Below are 18,975 nucleotides of genomic sequence, written 5' to 3'. Positions count from 1 at the left end.
AAAGGACCGATACGTCAATAATAAATTAATTTAATTAACATAAAATAATCATCAACTGTGATTAACTTCGATTAACTGTTGCTTTGATTATGATATGAAATAATGGCCAATTCCCTTTTTCACGAGGTTAAGGAGCTAAATCTAAACAAGTGAATTTTAAGTAAGGTGTATATGTATATATAAATATATAAACATAATAAATAATTAATATTTTGAAAAAGTTATAAAGCAACTTAAATTAAGTTACTTCAGATCATAAACTCTTCCTTTTACTTCTTAAAAAGATTAGATCATTGTTATTTTTTAAAGCTTCACAATTGTAACAGTGATGTCAGCGGTGCACAAAAAGTTAACATGAATTCAATAGAACAGCACAGCCGCATTGAACACTCGGTAAGATAGAATAATGGAGTTTCAGAAGACACCACAGACAGACGTTAGATCATCAATGTTTAGTGACGCAAGTACTTGACGATTGAGGTATTTCTTGCTATAATATCGCTTTATGTAACGTTACATTGCACGAATTCCTCGAAATGCCTTCGGAACGAGAAGTTCCTCGGAAGTCTCTCGAGTAAATTACTTTTCCGTCATTTATAAAATAATAGAATCGTTATGCTAATAGGCGTGCCAAACTGGAAAGTGATTCGCAAAAAGGTTCATTTAAATAATTTAGTTTTTTTTATGCCAACTTCGAAGTTGGCGAAGAAAGCGAGGACTGGACGGGGCGCGTTGCGTAACGCGCCGTTCGCCAGAGAACAGACGGATCGGCACGATCGGATCGGCGTCGTGCGGTTTGTATGCACGCGAAATTGGACGGCGGCGAAGAAGCACGTCCGGTCTGGAGCCAAAGCGGCACGGAGGATCTCGGGTGGACGATAAACGATGAATCATCAGCATTACGCATCACGCATACGCGCGTTACGTCGCGCGGCCTGTCCGTGCGTGCAAAAATACTCCCGAGTCATTACGCGGTTTTAAGCGCGCGCATTTCAATCAGAGTGCAACGGCCGCTCGACTGGAAATCGCGGAACTGTCAGCGGCGCAATAGAATGATTGCCAATCAATTCGACACAACGGTTGAGATTAATAGAAACAACGACGCCTTTTCTCCAGGCGACGCACTAACTCGCCGCGCAATTCGCAATCAGGACGATGATTATTGTATGTAAATGACATGTAATTTGTCGCTGAATGAGCGCAGCGAAAAAAAAATTACTGAAGCTGCACTTTATACAACGGATCTTAATAAATAAAAAAGAAAAATACTTATCGGATTTTCTTGCTCGTGTACAAATTTTACTTGGAGCAACTTAAAAAATATTTCGAAAATATTAAATATCACTAACATGTATCCAGTCTATATTGTCATTGAAATAAAATTTTGACAACATTTAAAAATATTTAAACGGTATAACATTAATACACGTTTAAACGGTATCTCGTCTGTTGTCCGTGTATGCCGCTGATAAGTTTGGCAAGAAGAAACGTAAAGCATCGCGTACCTGACAATCGGTGAGAATAATCGATTATTTTTACGATCTATGGCGCAGAAGTGAAACAGCGTTAGGGCTAATGTATTTCTTCCACCTCGCGCAAACAGTTTCTCCGGTCCGTGTTATACTTGACTGACTATAATCATAAATAGCCGCGAGACGCGAAATTTTTCGTTAGTCCATTATGGATTCGTGGAGTGCAAAGACTTTCTTGTTTTTCCTGATTGTCTCGGCATTGCGTAGAAATGTTCAACCGCAGCCTCGAAATTTCAACAACAAAAGGATCGTTATTGATTTTCATAATGGTATCATTACGATCAATAATCAGCTCTCCGTGTCGAACAGTGAGTACAAACACGATAAAATTGAAGAAATCGGTAATAAATATTTGTTAGAATCATAGTAATACAATAACACAGTGCCATAAACGAATTTCGAGAACTTTCAATAGGTGAAGAAGTCATCGTGTAATTCATGTTTTATCAATGCTATTATGTTCAATGCAGATATCGGAGATCAAATTTCTTATATGCATTTTTATATATCAGTAAACATTTTTATTTCTATTGCTATTTGTATCCTCCTATCGAGGAAGACCCCACTGTTTTCTGTGAATATCTTTTTATCGTCGAAAAGCCAAGCAAATGGAGAGGATAGCCGGCGGAAGTTACGCGAATGAGGGCCAATTTCCGTTTATGGCTGTGGTGCATCGATTGATCGACGGTAGGAGAGTCGCTCAGTGCGGCGGTACCGTCATTTCGGAAAGATGGGTGCTAACCGCGGGTCACTGCATCGCCAAGTACCCGCGAAGGTTCTTCGTGATATTCGGAATCGTCGACAAGACCGGGATCGGCTACGACGTAAACCGGGGACCCGGACTCGCGATGATGACAACGCGGGCTCACGTGCATCCCAACTATTTCTTCAGCAAGAACGACATCGGATTGTTGGAGATGCCGCAAGATATTCCCTTCTCCGGTAAAAAGAAAGAGTTGGGCGCAAAATCAGATGCAGCCTGATAGACTTGTTTGCTACTTAAATAATGAATGTTCGATTCGTTTCAAGTAGCGCAAAATTAGTACAAAACTTCATATTTAGTTAGCAGCGCCACATTGTTTTTTCTCAAATGGCACGGGACATAAAATTATTTTTGATGGTAGAAAATAAGTATTAAATAATCCACTGGCTCACATTCGGTTCTGCTGATTTGGCCCTGCTAGTTTAAGAGAGTTAAAAAATTCGTCAATGCCTGATGGAGAACGCACGATTTTTGCGTTCCTTGACAGAGACACTCCAGAGACACATAAAGGAAAAAAATGTTAAATAATCCCAATCTCGAGTCACTCGTCTAATGCTCGTCGTGAAAATGTGAGATTATTTAATTTATTTATTACTGTGTTGCTAAAGATGCCGTAAATAGTAGAGCCGAAACGTACAATTTATAACTTGTATCGAATTGTTAATTAAATATTACATAACGTGAACGTACAACCGCGTTTGAGTCTCAAAGCTCACTTTTCCTTGGTACTCCTAAATAATAATAATAGGCTTTTAATTTCAATTTTTCGCGTTTTGACGAAATATTATAATTTTAGAAAAAATTCAACCGATAAACCTGGCTGGTCCAAAGGAGAGTAGAGTCATGGCCGACACGTTGGCCTATGTGGTTGGATGGGGTCGCGATGGCTTCGGTCCCAGAGGCACCAAAAGACTCAAGTACGCTCTAATGCCGTTAATTTCGAAACGCGAGTGCGTCTCGTACTGGAGAGTGGACCAGAGAAACATATGCACGGAACCGGGACTCGGGAAGAACGCGTGTCAGGTAACGCTTCGGATTTAATTTTGCCTCGAGGAAAGAAAAAGGATATTTTGACATTCGCCCTGATTCGCGCACGTTAAGGTCCTTCAGCGTGAGCGGATAATATTTCTAATATTTTCAACGCGCAATGTTACTTCTTGTAATTTGTTGCGCCTTAGGGCGACAGTGGGGGTCCTCTTTTTATAATGAGGGACGATCGAGCGCTGCAAATCGGTATCGTTAGCTACGGAGACGCAAACTGTCCGAGCGGTAGACCCGGAGTGTACACCAGAGTGGCGGCGTTTGCGGACTGGATCGGACGTGTCACCGGAATGGAATTCGAATAAATGCAACGTTGCGTGGATACCGTGTCATTCTATAACTGCGGAACCTGTCGATAACCACGAGTACACGTGTCATCCTGTCACTTTCTCAAAATTGCAGTTATCCCTCCCCTTCTCTCATCTCGGCTGCTTTTCTTTATTACTCACGTCCCCTTCTGTAAATGGCACGTTACTGCCCGAGTACATAACTTCCTTCCAAATTGCATTACTGTAAAAGTGCCACGTGTTCTATTAACTCGTAATTAAAACGGAAGATAATTGCAGACAATTTGTTTCATCCTCGATTCCGTTAAGCCTATCACACAATAGGAAAGCACAGGCAATAGGAATAGGGAATAGAAATAGGGAATAGAAATCTATGTAATGCCAAGACACAATGGTTCGTTGGCAATAGGCGTGCTGTCCAATCATCTGCATTTTAAAACCACGTGTCTGTCCCAGTCTCGACTGTGATTGGTCAGGTAGATCAGGCACAGGGAATAGAGAACAGAAATCCAACGCGTCGGATATTCTATTCCTATTGCCTATTCCATATTCCATTGTGCGTCGATGCACGGTTTCTGGTAAGTTGGAATTTAGTTATTTCTGTTGCCTGTGTTATTCCCTATTCCTATTCCCTGTGCTTTCCTATTGTGTGATAGGCTTTATTGTCTTCATTTTGATCGAGTTATCGTCCGCCAAGCGCTAACTGATCGCAGAATATAATTCTCTTTCCGAGCTACGATAAGGTAGATAACATTCGCGAAATTATCCATATTATCGACAGTGGCAACAACATTGACGATGTCATAATATAATAATGTAAAATGAATTAAAATAAAAATTTCACAATTGTCATTTAAAATGTCGTCAATGCGCTCTTTCGCGTAAAAAAAATCAAAATAAGAATTATCTTATCGATCGTTAATTTCACGCAGTTAATTCGCTTCCTGGATTCCGCGCACGATGGCGACATTGTCTCGATATTTAATTTGCACTTATCGAATGCGACATTGTGTAAAAATCAGATCATTACGTTAATTACTCAGTAAATATATTATATTGCGGGGTTGAGAAAAAGGTGTATACAAAAGAAAAATATAATTAGAGTACTAACATAATAAGATTCAGCTTGACCGTTGAAAGCATTGCTATTACTGTTATAGTTTCAGGTACTATTATTTAGTTTTGGGCAAAACTAAAGTCAGCACGAAAAATCAACGGATCGGGTCGGCGTGAACAATGATATTTCTGTGTTAGTATCATGTAAATTTTGCATCACTGTACAGTTAATTGCACACACATTATTCTTACACAAGCAGGCAATGTACAAGATGAAAATCATACGTCAATAACGAAGCAATGGCAAATTTCGCAAATCACTCCTTTCCGCGGATCGTCGTGTCCCATTATTCGGCAGCGTGCGCGAGGCAGAATGCATATAGGGGCTTCGAGCGTAACTCGTGGCTCCTTGGACGTGTACATAGTAATCACGGACGCTTCTCGGCACAGTTAAAATGTGATTAAAGCGGTCACGGATGAGAGCCGGCGCGATTACGGGCCCGATAAAAATCGCGGCGAAACAGAGGCGAGGAAAGGTGATGAGATGCGATTTATAATTGTCTGGTGCAAATGCAGAACGGAGAGCTGCTCCGTTGTGTCCTGTTTGGACGGCTATTACCGCAAAATCGTAGCGGAGATTCCTTCCTGAATTTAACCGCCTGCCTCGGCGACGATCCGGCGAGATTGCTGTCTCCCGAGTGCGAACTTTGCGACACGCGAAAACCATATTGACGAAGTATACTGCAAAACGCTAAATTATTAATCGCCGAGGGAAAAAATACCGATCGCATAATTGATACCGACGATCCTTGTTTAACACAACCATCTGTTGCACGATCTGTCGCCAAAGTTTGTCATTAGCTACACTTCGAGTGTAAATGCGTTTTTACATAAAGTAAAGTTCTTCGGTAATCTTCTTTTATTAGACTTTTAATCTTACAATTCGACGCTATTCATTGATCTAATCCGAATTGCAGACTGCTTTCGATTTGTGCAAATAGATTATGTAATTTGTACATAGAGTTGGGAAAGTTACTTTACAAAAGTATCTATTATAGTTACAGTTACAGGTACAGGTTTTTCACTAAAAATGTAACTAGTTACAATTACTCAAAAAGTAACGAATCGTTACTTTACAATTAACTTTTTTGCCATAAAAATAAAAATATCACATCTGCATTATGCAGATGAATTATGCAGTGTTGATAAAGGCGTTCGTGCGCAAAGGCACTTAGTGCGATCTGTGGAGGTTTAAAACATGTATAATGTAACTATTAAATTAGTTACTAGTTATGGAAAAAATGTAACTGAATTAAGTTACAGTTACAGATGGAGAGAAGTTAAGTTAGAGTTGCCAAAAAAAGTAACTGCAACTGTAACTTCGTTACAAGTAACGAGTTACCTTGTTTGTACACAAGCGAACGTTTCTTTGAACAGCTGTACGTGCAACACCAAGAAATATTAAAAATTTTTTGTTTGTGTTTATTCTTAAACTGACCGCCTGCAATGTATTTATGTACAATACTTCGGCTATATGAAAGGATTTTTAATTCTGTAAAGCCAATTCGTGGATAGCTGTGCCACAACTACACTGGTAGCCAGCATCTCCTGCTGGACAAACAGAGCAAAAAATAACTATAATCAAGCTTTTTAGTCGATATTAATCGGCCAGTGTTTTAATACAGAAAATTTATTGCGAAAAATATTACTTCAGCCAGGGTTTGAACCTGGACTTTCCTTCTCTCTAGGCGGGCGTCTCACCAATTCGACCACTGAGGCATGTGGTAATATTTATCGCAATAACAGTGTAAAGATGACATCTTCGCGCCTATTTTTCGAGTTTAAACTGCGCGCCGATTCGGGTTGTCGGCAGTAGACAGAACTGTCGATGCGCGATTTTAAATATCCCTGTCCCCTTCCCCCCTTCATGGACGCAATTGCTAAGTCCAAATCTTCTCGAGATTGATTGAGACACAACTTAAAGAGATTTCTATGTTAAAAAAATAATTGCCTGACTTTTTCACAAGTAGTTTCTTATCAAGAGAAACATTTTGTCAGTTGCGGAAAGCCTTTGGTTTCTTTTCGTCGTGACAATTTCAAAACAGCGTTGTATACAGCACGAATCGCACATCCTTCGACCGCGGACCACTTCGTGTTGCCACTTATTAGCAATTTGGGAAAATCGTAATTAGAACTTTATCCCGCGTTCCTGTCCCGAATTCCTTTAAACAACTCGGTATAATTTGCGATAATGCCGGGCGAGCGCAATTTAGCACGAGGGGTGGATCCACTTTTTCGATACAAAGGGTCGCGTTGCTTTGTGCTTGCAAAGAAGAAGTGTTTCAGTCGAACACTAGGTTAATTCCGATGATAATACGCGCGCTTTTGTGTACCGGCCGGCGTACCATATTTATACATTTTTACACGCCAATTTTACGGTCTGCTGAAGCGGCTGTGTATGGATGCAGTCCTGGCACTCCGACCATTCTTCAGCTCCTCTTTCACGTACGAATTCGTACGGGAAAAAAATGGAGTGCCGTGAGAATTCGCAAAATTATTTCCCGCTCTATTTCATTAATATATTATCGTTAATGGTGATTGATGCTCTTTCCTCATTGCGCCGCTAATGAGATTTACGAATTGCGTGGTTCGTATCATCCATGAATTATACCTGCTTGAAAATGCAGGCGGATCAACCGGCGCATTACGCGTTAAAAGATACGCGACGGTGCCGGTTAATAATATATGTAGGCGTGTGTTATATATAAACACGTTCCCGCGGCGAAAGTAGCCGGTCACGACTTAACATCGCTCATTAACCCTGCTAATAGCCTACATCATCAGGAAATCGGTTTCGTCTTAATCTTAACACCGTCTCTTCCGCGATACGCTTTTGTATCCTCGAATCAAATTATGTTTTCTCGGGAATAATTAAATCTGCGTTTGGATACTATCATTATTCGTCTTGTGCATTTACGATGCACAGCATCTAGAATTACTCGAGCTTTCTTTGTTCCAATAAATATTAGTTTCTACGTTTCTATCTTCCGCTTCAACAATAATAATAACTTCGTTTTAATTGCTAAGAATTAAATTTGCGTAAAAGAAACTATAAAAAATTTTATTCATTGAATGAAACTATAAAAATGTCCTTAAAATAATATTTATGGCACATTTTTAAAAAATGATAAACTCGCTTGGCGTGTACAGAAAACAATTATGAAATCGACATTATTTGTGAGTTTTTTTACATGAATATTATCTAGATTTCTAGAAAGTAGATTGAAATTTCAATTAAACACGCGCCAAATTCCGAGAGTTTTTAAAAATGGGACAGTGGGCATTTTGAACAGTTGCAATTCTAAATTTAGGATATCGACATCCTGAGATATATTCGACAAAGTTTCGGAGAGACGTGATTCGCGTCGGATCTCGGCGATTTGTCCTCTCGGTAATCTTAAGTCGAGCGACACTGTATTTTTGGCATTTAGAGCGGCCTCCTCAAACATCGACGCGACCGTCGGTTGATCCAAGCTTGTCGTGGATAAACACGTGAACATTTTATACGACGTCTTCCTTTTCCTACGCGTCGTAGAGGGGGTTAAAAAGACGGCGATTAGTCAAGCGAAATCGTCCATCGCGTCTGAACATACGAGGAACACATGCGACTTGAGTTACGCGGCACCTCTCGAAATAGAGAGAGAGGAAGAGGGGAGGAGAGAGAGGACAAGAGAGAGAGAGAGAGAGAGAGAGAGAGCGTAAGAGGGTAGCCCGGTGCACGGAGTGGAAGTCGACGAGACCGAAAGTACCGACTCGACATTCTTTTCGGCTAACCGCCTACTTAATTAAAACAACATTAAGCCGGCCGGCTTGCGCCGTGAACGACGCTGCCCATGGACCGTGTAACGGACAGACGAAACGAGAAAGAGTTGCCGCGGAACGCGGCAAGTGAGTGGGTGGAAGGGAGGGCGGTGGCGGAGCGGCTTTTAAATCTTTCGCGCCGCGACGTGCAGCTGCCGATGCGCGCCCCTCGCCGCCGCGCATCGCGACTCGTAAATCCCGTGCCGCTTATTAAATTAGCTATGTCCAATCGATTCGCGGGATTTTGTGGAATCGCAAATCCCAGGGGAGGATCGGGGCAAGCGGTAATGGCCGAATCAGACTAGCAATTGTCGACGCGGATTCGACTGGCGATTGGCGATTGTCTTCTAGCCAATGAGAGCAAAGCGGCCAGCGATTTAATCGACTCTCATTGGCCAGAGGACAATCGTCAATCGCCAATCCTGACCCAATCCGCATCGGCAATTGCTAGTCTGATTCGGCCTGAAGACAACTCCGCGGCGAGGAGCGTTTCTCCTAATGAGAATGTCACGGGGCGAGAAGCTTCGACTCTTTTTCTTTTTTTAATCGTTGCGATACCATCGGACTTATATACCGCGCGTCTCAAGCTGGGTGGCTCGCTAATTTACGCGCACCTGTCGACGGATTGAGCAACCGTGTCACATTCGTTATTGGAATCTGGCAACGTCTCGCCAATGTATCAGGACGCCTCTGCTGCTCGGTTGGTTGCCTATTAACGGTCGGCTATTAACAAACGCGTTGCCTGCTTAAATACTTTCGGAGATGTGCGAAATGCCGAGGAAAATGCGTGTAAAAATGACCGGGAAAGCGAGTTTAAATCACGTGCGTACGTATACGAGCTTCGAGAATTACCGCCGCGTCTGCGCGCAGTTTATTTATCATCTGGCGTACGTTCAAAGATTTCTCGCGTTGTATTAAATCAAATAATTATTAGGCGCAGGTGTACAGAGAGGTGACGAGGTTGCGCAAGCGTGACGGAGATACAAAATAAAATCGTTAATCTCTAACTCATCTTTGGGGATAACGTATTCATATATTCAGGGGCAAACACGACCGTTCGTTATTTCAAGTTGCGTCCGTTTCGGAGAGGAACGCACACACGAGGACGTTAACAAAGCGCCGAGCGGTCACAATTCGCGTTAATAGGCGCGCCACGAAACGCGAGTTAAGTGCACGCGTATTTAATAAACACCTATTTGAGAGCGGAGTGTCGCGGATTCCTTTGTTCTCTCGCGCCCCGAGGACCCCGGGCGTCCGAATCCGCGTCCAATTTACGCGCCCGGCTCCCCCCTGGCAGCCGAGGGAGCTCGATTTCCCCATTCAGGTGGCATACGTGAACGCGTTTCCGCGAAGCCAGGCCGGTGCCGTTTACCATACGCACCGTACGAGCGGCAACTGGTAATGGACTAACAACTCTCGGGCTCGCTAGAAATAGCGTGCGCGCGGGCTAAGCCAATTAAATGCAATAGCGAGAGGCCCTCTTCACGGCCGTGACACTTAGCGGCCTTAAGTAGCGAGATTTAGAGGCGGCAGGTGCTCTCTCTCTCCGATAGCGCGGAGAGGGCCTAACCCTTTGCCCGTCTCCTCCTCCACGCCCGCCACCCTCGCACGCAGTTTCATCCCGTTTCCCTGGCGGGCGCCCCGAGGAAAAACACGTGAATGCCCGCCGCCGCTTTGGCAAAGCGGCGTATTAATAATGAGCGTTTGACGCCACGCCAGCTTTCACGTCTTCGAGAGCCCGGAGAGCTGACGGCCGAGCCGGATGAGGAATCTCGTCGGCGGGGCTCTCGGAGGGCGATGCGAGGCGATGCAAGACGATGCGATAGGAAGCACGCGCGTATCCCTCCCCCGATTCATTTTATCCCGTGGGAATCGCGCTCTCGCGATTGGAGGGACCGCTGCGCGTTCGGTGTCGCGTTGTTAAATTCGGACTGTCTCGGAAACCGAGTTGCATCAGGCCGCGTCTACAATAGGTGTAGTGAGCCTTAAGCCGTAAGGGCCTGCGTCCACGGTACTAGAACTTGGTCCAAGTTCCAGCTCCGAGAAATGTGTAGCCAATCAACTTGCAGTTTTTATGGAATAGCTGCAAGTGGATCGGTCATCGTGGACACAGGCCTTAAGAAATCAATCAATCACAGTCAAAAGTGAGGGGAATAATCGCCTGCGATTCATCAATTTCTTACGGCTTAGGGCTTACTACACCTAGTGTAGATCCGGTCTTAAAGCCTGTGTCCACGATGCTACAATTTGGTCCAAGTTCTAGTTCCGAGAAATGTGTGGCCAATCAACTTGCAGCCTTTATGGAATAACTGCAAGTTGATTGGCTACACATTTCTCGAATATTAGAACTTGGACCGAGTTCTAGCATCGTGGACACAGGCATTTACCCTTCCACGCGCGTAACACGTAGGTATCTGCGATTTACCTGCGCGCGGCAAAGGCATCTCCCAACAACATTGACGAAATTCTTTCGCATTCTATTGATACAAGGGACCGAGTCGACTTACGCTGATCGTTAAGTTTTATAGTTGCAGATAACCGCGGGTTGTCTGGCATCTTTGTCCATTTATGGTTGGACCAGGTAGATGCGCAAAGATGTGGAGGAAGATACTTCCCTTCTAAACCTTAAAGATAAAGCGCTCAAAATATTAAAAGGGAAAAGAATGGTGTTCTAAAATTGTAGGTACCTGAGAGTCATTTGTTTTCCATTTTTTACATTGCCTTTGAATTTCTGACATCTTTTAGGATTACTCGAATTAAAAAATATTATGTTACATATTGCAATGAATATTTGAAATAGGGAAGACCGGGGTTGGAGGTCATATTTTTTTTCTTAGAAGTGTTTTGGGTGATTTTTCAAAGCAATTTAAATAATTACTATATTGCTTCATAAAACACATATCTGGCTAACTTCTTACACAAAAGTCGTTGGGACAGTAATAACCAGTTAAGAGAACATTGATGTTAAATACAAAAGTAAATTTGTGACACCTTACCCCTCTTTAGGGATGGTTGTCACAGTGCTTAGGGTTGAGTGTTACATACAGCTGAAATTAAAATCGGTCGAGTATAAAACAAAGTTGATACTTGTTATTAAATACAGTGAGTTATCTTCATGTAAACCTGTTAATTTAACGTAGCGGTTTGATTGCGAAAATCAATTAATTTACCGAAATTAAAAAATCTACTTCTCTCGTACTACTTTTCTCAATTATTTTAATAGAAACACTTTATTTATAATATTCAACATATTTTTTTAAATATCAACAGCCCCAAATGGTCTGTGACAACTGAACCCACAGACTAAAAATTTCTAATGCCGACAAAGGTCATTAAAATGTCTAGATATCAACGAAGTTTACATTAAATTATTATAGTACTGAGCATGTACTTCGAAAATAATCGAATTTAAATTTAAACAAATACTCGTGTACTTGTACGTGACGAATAGTTCGTCGCTAAAATTTACTTCGAGCGCTTCAAAACAGATCACTACCTGCCTTCTCCTTACGCCACGTCGCAGCGAACTAGTGGTTCGCGGGGGGTTCGGTGGTGTGGCCCTGCATTCTTATGACGTATTGCTAGGCGCTTGTGTGCGATAGTTTTTCTGTTATAACTCTTGTGACAACCTACCCGTGTGACAACCATACCCGGTCTCCCCTACTTCAGATGTTCTTTTATTACGTCACCGAACGTGCAATTTATTCATGGTGAAACTGGGAAAACAATTTTCTTGAGCATTGTAAATTATAAATGTTTCCGGGCGAATTTTCAGCTTACACCAATTGACCGCCCTCGTCATAAAAAAAAAAAAACTATCACTCTGCGTCCGAGAAATAATCCCTCCTAAGCCTCTTTTGTTTGGCACCTATATCATTTCCTGCGAATACGGGGAACGTAGCGTGGAACGATGCCCAGCTCCGCCCTCGCGTTATTGTACCTTTTCTTTGTTTCTGCATCTCGGTCTCGTCGCGTCGCGGTAATTTAAGCAGATCAATTCCGCCGGCGGGAGGGGAAGGGAGAGGAGAAGAAAAAAAAAGGTAAAGACGCGATGCGCGAAGGGAGAGCGAGTGAGGTCCTAATTGCGCGCCGGCGACGCGAAGGAGGAGAGCCGCGATATCGTGTGCGTTCGTATATCAAAGATGGCGAAAAAGTACGAGGCGGTCTCTCCTGATATCAGGGGAAAAATAACCGCCTACAAGTACGTACTTAGCGAGTCGTTATGTCGCGCAACGGAGCGTAGCTCCTTCGGGAACCCGCTACGTTCATTCGCCACAGTCGTTGGTTGCTCCGTGTACATTGTGCCCAATCGTTTCGTCCAACGTGTGCAACGCGCACGTACACGCGCCGTGCCTCTTTATTGCGGCGCGACAGAGGAAAAAAAAACGGAGGATACAAAAAGAGACGAGATCGTGCCCTCTCGCCGATCGATCCGGCGGAACTGTACACGGTTATAGGCACGCGAAAAGAAACGTCAGTGGAGTGTTTTAAATGGCTGAATGAATGGGGCGAATAAAGACCTCGTGAAATAAAAGCCAGGGTTGAAATTGATTTATTTGTCGTTCCAGTTTAAGATAAATGTCAAAGGACATAGACAGTGGCGAGAAAGAATAATGTGATTATAATTACGATCCAATAAGAGAACTTTAAGGTTGCGATTGTGCCTCGAAAGTCTTTTTAATCTAGATATTATCCAAACAAGCTAACGAACCAGACACCGATGTACGTGCGCTAAAACACTTCTATTTTTCAAAGTAATACAAGTCTGGTTCGTTAGCTCCTTTGAATATTATTTATTTTTTACATTATTTCTTTTTATTTGCATAGATATTGAAATTTTCCTCTTCCGATATCAAGTGCTTTGTCAGAATTTTACTTTTAGATTTAATTACAAAGATATTTAAATAATGTTGGGAATAATAAAAAGATGGCAGAAAAATGTGGTTGGTGTATGGTATGTGGTCAAGTTCCGAATAATATAATCTATTAACTCATCATTAAAGACTCTACAAACACAAGATGTATCTCAAAAGTCTCATTAGATTGTTAGAGAGAGGTAGAAAGGGATCTGTGTATATGATAAAAAAGAAATCACTCGAGAGAACTATTTGTCCGCGGATTCGTCCGCAAGATCGATTTCGATGAAAATACGGTGTTATTTTTTTGGGGGGGGGGGGGGAAGAAATTATTTCACAAATATTTTTTCGTCCTTCAGAGACGTGGCGCAATTTTGCTTTCCACTCTCTGCCTGTTTAAGTGTCGTGCAGCGCCCGATTCATTTCTCGGGCGATCGATCGAACAGGCGGTATTTTTGTGGCTGGTTTCGCCATGCTATTGGCCGACGAGGGAGCATCCAACGCTCTTGCGGTCGTATTCTCGTTTCCCTTTCAAGATTTTCATTGGACAATCATCAGCTGCGTCTGTCAGGTGTCTCAATAAAGGCGCAGATATAGATTCTTGCCCCCTTATTTTCGGCGGATGGATCACCAGTTGAGTTCCCTCGATCCTTCCTCCCAGCCTTACCCACGTTCCCAACGTAACGTTAATTTGAAATGAGAGGTAGGAAAAGGAGTAAACAGGTGGCTGGCACAGTCGTCGTAATGGTGGGCCTAATTCCCCCCCTCTTGAAATGATCGCCATCGATGTTTCAGCGATCTACAAAGAAATTATTTACGAAAAAGGAGAGTTCGTCTCTTCTCTCTTGCATTTTAATTTTCACTTCACGTTGCGCACTCGCGGAGCTTCGTTGACCCGAATAAGTTTATTAAATTCTTGGCAATCCGCGTATTACGTAAGATTATTGACAATGGGGAAATTAGAAATACACTAGTGCAAAGGATCTTCGAAAGCCCTCGGTACCGCGAGAAGAAGGAGCGTTTGGAAAAGTTGCGAAAAATACGTGAACATGTGCTCGCTGCATCGTGGCCGATATTCGTGGCGACTCTATTGGCGGATCATTACTGTCGCGTTTCGTCACCCGTCCGATATTTATGCAAATTCGGCGGAAACTCGAGCGCCGTTTCGTACGAGCTCCCGCGAGAACAAACGTACAGTGGGCAATTAAACTCCGTTGCTAACAACTCACAACTCGCAGTCTTGTTACTCAACGAAGGCTCTCGGACGCGATGTCTGGGGTAGATAGGCGAACGTATGCACGCCACAAATTAAATGTTTGGCATAAACCAACGAGGGGTTGATACTTGCAATTAGTACATACTCGGAGAATTTTCCCTCCTATCCTTTTTCCTCTCCTTCTTAATCTCCGTTGATCGCGCGCACGAAAATTCTATTCGTTCCTCCTCTGCCCATTTCTCGCGCTCGGTGCTATCGTAAATTCGAGTGTAATGTTTTAGAATCGCAGCTCTTTCAGCTTGATACTTGATTCTTAAACGTTAAGAGGATTAAATTAAAACTATCACCTTATAAACGATTAAGGTCAGCAATCGCTAACCTCAATCATTTATGAAGTGATAATTTTAATTTCTCTTCGTCTTTTTTTATATAAAGATGACTGTTCCTGGTTTTGTCTTTATGCGTGCTTTAATCGCGTGGAAGAATTTTGCAATTTTATAAAGCCAATTTCAAATTTAGTTAGAACTACGAATTGAAATTGAAAATTTCAATTACCAATATCTTTTTTATTAAACTTCTTAACTGAATGTTTTAAATATGAAAATGTTCTGCTGTGTAGTCCGCAATTTATCCTGGTATTATTTTGTGCGTAAAAGCTAATAAAAAGAATTACAAGCGCAAAAACTATATTTGACTGTGTCGGTAAAAAAGATGGCTGAAGGATCCCCTGAATATGCAATTCATATTTCATAAGCATCTTTACGTTACACTTTATTTAACGTTAGACCGGTTTATAGGCCGGTTTTTCCAACTTCTTGGTAAACTAACTAATGAATATATTATAATTTTTAAATAATTAATATAAAATTATGTGTCTATCTTCATTTAATTTAAGAAAGAAAAACAAAGACATATGATTCAACTATTAACTTATCAGGAATTTGGAACAACCGGCCCTGCATGTTTTTAAAGTGTCCAGTAAAAATGATATTTGATATAAATATAAATAAAATAAAAACTAGACAAAAAATTAAGGTAGATTTGACGTTGGTTAAACATTTAAATCAGATGAAAATATACGTATGGAGGATGTGTAATCGACACGTGTATCAATTGCTCGATTAAAAACGTTGTGGTATCGATGACTAATGGCCGTACGACAGTCTTGCCCTTCTAAATACAGTCGGCAACTGCATTAACGAGCCACAGGACATTTTGACAGAGCGTACAAACGGCAAAGTCTCGGTTCATCAACGCGACAGCCAAAGCACCGTCGAATCACGCAGTGACATCTTGTACAAAAATCGCAAAAAAATTTCCGTCGTTTTTCTTTTAAGCCGTAATCTCGCCAGGGGGCGAGGACCGCGGTGGCGGGAAGGGGGGGGAATTATAAGCGTTAAAATTGCAAAATCGCGCCGGCATTGTGAGGCGATCGCGTGGTCTGAACTGTCCCGAAGGTTTTTGACGTTTACGACGGCGGGTGATTTACGATTTATTTATGCGCCGCGGACTCCTCTTTGTAATAATAACACCGGGCGCGGGGGAGAGGGAGGGAGAGGACGCCCCGGCGCAGAAAAGAGGTAGCTGCCCCTCTTACTCGAACAAACGACAGCCATTTTAAGAGACACTTAACTCTCTTTAGTGCTCCTGGGAACAACGGCAATCTCCATATAAAATTCGATTCTCGGCGTTGAGTGCCCGTAGACAGATGATGACTCGTCTCGCGCTGAATGCGCGGGCGTGTCTCCCTTCACGGATGCATAAAAGTTGCATTAAGTTACGCCGTAACTACGTGTTTAAAGTCGCTTGTTTCTCGCGGTGGCGAAACTATTATTTGACGATTTTTTAATCTCCTCTTTTTACTCGTTACATCCCCCCCCCCCCCGCCGAGACTTTCTCCCTTTTGACATCAGCATATGCTTATTTCATGCATTTCAAATGGAAAGGACACCCAAACGCGGCGCGATTAGGAAGAAAGAAGGCAAATCTTTCTTCATTACAAGTATTTTTTATCGTATTTGATCTCTGCCTTGCTCTTATGTGTAATATCATCACGATCGCCAATTTTAACATGGCACATTTGAGAGATTCCCATAAATAATTCCAAGTTATCAATTGATTTTACGTTCCAAATAGAAATGCAACACATTGTCACCTCGTGAATTAAGAGACGAGAGTGAAAATATACGAAAAGCTTCGTTCCTCAAAAGTAAACAACCAAGAGGGGAAAAAAAACCTTCAAGAATCTTTCGATTTAATTTCATAAACGCATGATAACTTAATGGAATCGTAATTTTTTTGCGCGATTTAAATTCTCATTTATCTGGCGACTCGTACTTGCTGATTCTTTTTCCTGCGAGATCGCAGACGAGGTTTATAAATCAATATCGCACGGTTGATAAATGGATCCGCCGTTTGCTTAAGGAAGGGAAAGCGGACGAGTGTCGAGATACGCGAGGAGGACTGTTGTCCGGGTCTCGAAATAAGAGCGGCGCGGCTCGAGGGCACAATTAATCACGCCGAAAAAGAGCGCGGCCTTCCGGGGTTTTATTAACCAATTACTCGGGATGTAGTATATTCGATGCTTCGAATAAATAGCTGGCAAACAGCGCCCGGAATTCATTAGCGGGTCGCTCGGCGGCCACCAACGCCAGCCTTCATTATTCATACTTCATATTTGCGCGTCTATCAATCGGAGTGTCCAATTTGGGGAACGACGCGGAACAAGATTATTTCGCCGCGGCGCGAACGAATTTACGAGCAGCCGGTATTCCGCGTTTGTCATTTACACTTGCCATTTACGCGTTTTAACGAAAAAATAAAATAAAATACGCGGCGAGAGACTAAGACTAAAGGCCTGTGTCCACGATACTAGAACTTGGCCCAAGTCCATTTTTAAAGGCCAATGTCCACGATGCTAGAACTTGGCCAAGTTCTAGCATCGTGGACATTGGCCTTAAGAAATGTGTAGCCAATCAGTTTGTAGCTTTTATGAAATAGCTGTAAGTTGATTGGCTACACATTTCTCAAAACTAGGGGAACTAGGGAACTTGGACCAAGTTCCAGCACCGTGGACGCAGGCCTTAACGAAAAAAAAGGTGAGGGGAAGATATCCTGTGCCGCTGTAATCATATTTTCACCGAAGGCCGGCCAAGACCATTTTGCTCGAAAATACTGATGAAGACGCAACATATGCGCGGCTCTTTCCGCTCCTTTTTGTCCGAGCCCGGCCGCATCGCGTATACGGATCCTTTGTGAAATCACGCTGCCATTCTGCGCCGAATCTAAATTTCGCGAAACCGCGATGGAGTTTCGGGGCCCCGGGTGCCCTCGCCGGCGTGCTCTTGCGTGTAAAAGCCACTATTATTACCAAGTTCTGAATGGCGGTCTCGTGATACAGGGCTCCTCGTTCGCCGCGCGGCCGGTTTTTCGAGCCGGCCGCAGCTTTTCTCTCGTGTCTCTGTTAAGCGCGCGGGACCAGGCGCACGACGCTCGCATTGTTCCCGTTGATCACTGCAGCCGGACGCGGTTGGTCGCGCCTAATTTGTATCCGCGTCGCCTAGGCGTTATTAATCTTCTTCGCTTACTTTATTCGCGCGCCGCGGCCGTTTCCCTGCGAGGAGGCGGCGTTTCTTATCCCCTTGATAGCGATTTGCAAAAATGACGCCGCGGCCAATTTGTAACTCCGGATTTTATTTACGGCGCGCGGGGCGGCTTGAAGACGGAAGGAAGAAGAACCGGTGCCCGAGGTGGAGGCGAGAGGGCCGATAATGAAGGATACTTACTGGCGTTACACAGAGTAGCGCGCGGCAAATATTATTATGATCATTACGGAGGCAGCGCGCAGCATCGAATATGTTATTCGCGAGACCTTCCAGATAAACGAGGCACTTCCTTTCTCACCGTTTCCCACTTATCTTCGTTAAGCGCGTCAGCCTGACAGGCCGGTATCGAACGTGGCGAGCGGGCACATAAATGAGAGCACATACACACGCGGAAGCGCGCGAGTATCGATGGCCGCGCGTAAATAAATCTCGTCGAGAGCGCGCGCATTCGCGCGAGTAAAATCCTTAATGAGAAATTTCTCCCTTTCAGACGGGGATACCCATTATTACGTTCCTATAATTCTAACGGCTGTCAAACCCGCGCGCGCACGCGTAGGGAGTCGTTTGAGGCCTGTGTCCACGATGCTAGAACTTGGTCCAAGTTCCAGTTTCGAGAAATGTGTGTAGCCAATCAACTTGAAGCTATTCCATAAAAGCTGCAAGTTGACTGGCTACACATTTCTCGGAACTAGAACTTGGACCAAAAAGCCTGGTCCACGATGCTAGAACTTGGTCCAAGTTCTAGTCTCGAGAAATGT

The 18,975-nt window shown here is 43.2% G+C and overlaps 1 protein-coding gene across 1 annotated transcript; it reads left to right on the top strand.

The window, feature by feature from the left end:
* Positions 1–402: 402 nt before the first annotated feature.
* Positions 403–4,444, top strand: LOC105567608 (chymotrypsin-like protease CTRL-1). The gene is made up of 5 exons (XM_012022589.1): positions 403–1,162; positions 1,725–1,840; positions 2,133–2,474; positions 3,092–3,318; positions 3,474–4,444. The coding sequence occupies exons 1-5, from the start codon at positions 801–803 to the stop codon at positions 3,639–3,641; spliced, it is 1,215 nt and encodes a 404-aa protein (XP_011877979.1). The 5' UTR covers positions 403–800; the 3' UTR covers positions 3,642–4,444.
* Positions 4,445–18,975: the final 14,531 nt, after the last annotated feature.

Source organism: Vollenhovia emeryi, unplaced genomic scaffold (assembly GCF_000949405.1).
Source record: "Vollenhovia emeryi isolate VEMERY1.0 unplaced genomic scaffold, V.emery_V1.0 DF939136.1, whole genome shotgun sequence".
Lineage (NCBI taxonomy): Eukaryota > Metazoa > Arthropoda > Insecta > Hymenoptera > Formicidae > Vollenhovia > Vollenhovia emeryi.
Note: the sequence above shows the minus strand (reverse complement) of the source record. Positions and strands in the feature narration are given on the sequence as shown.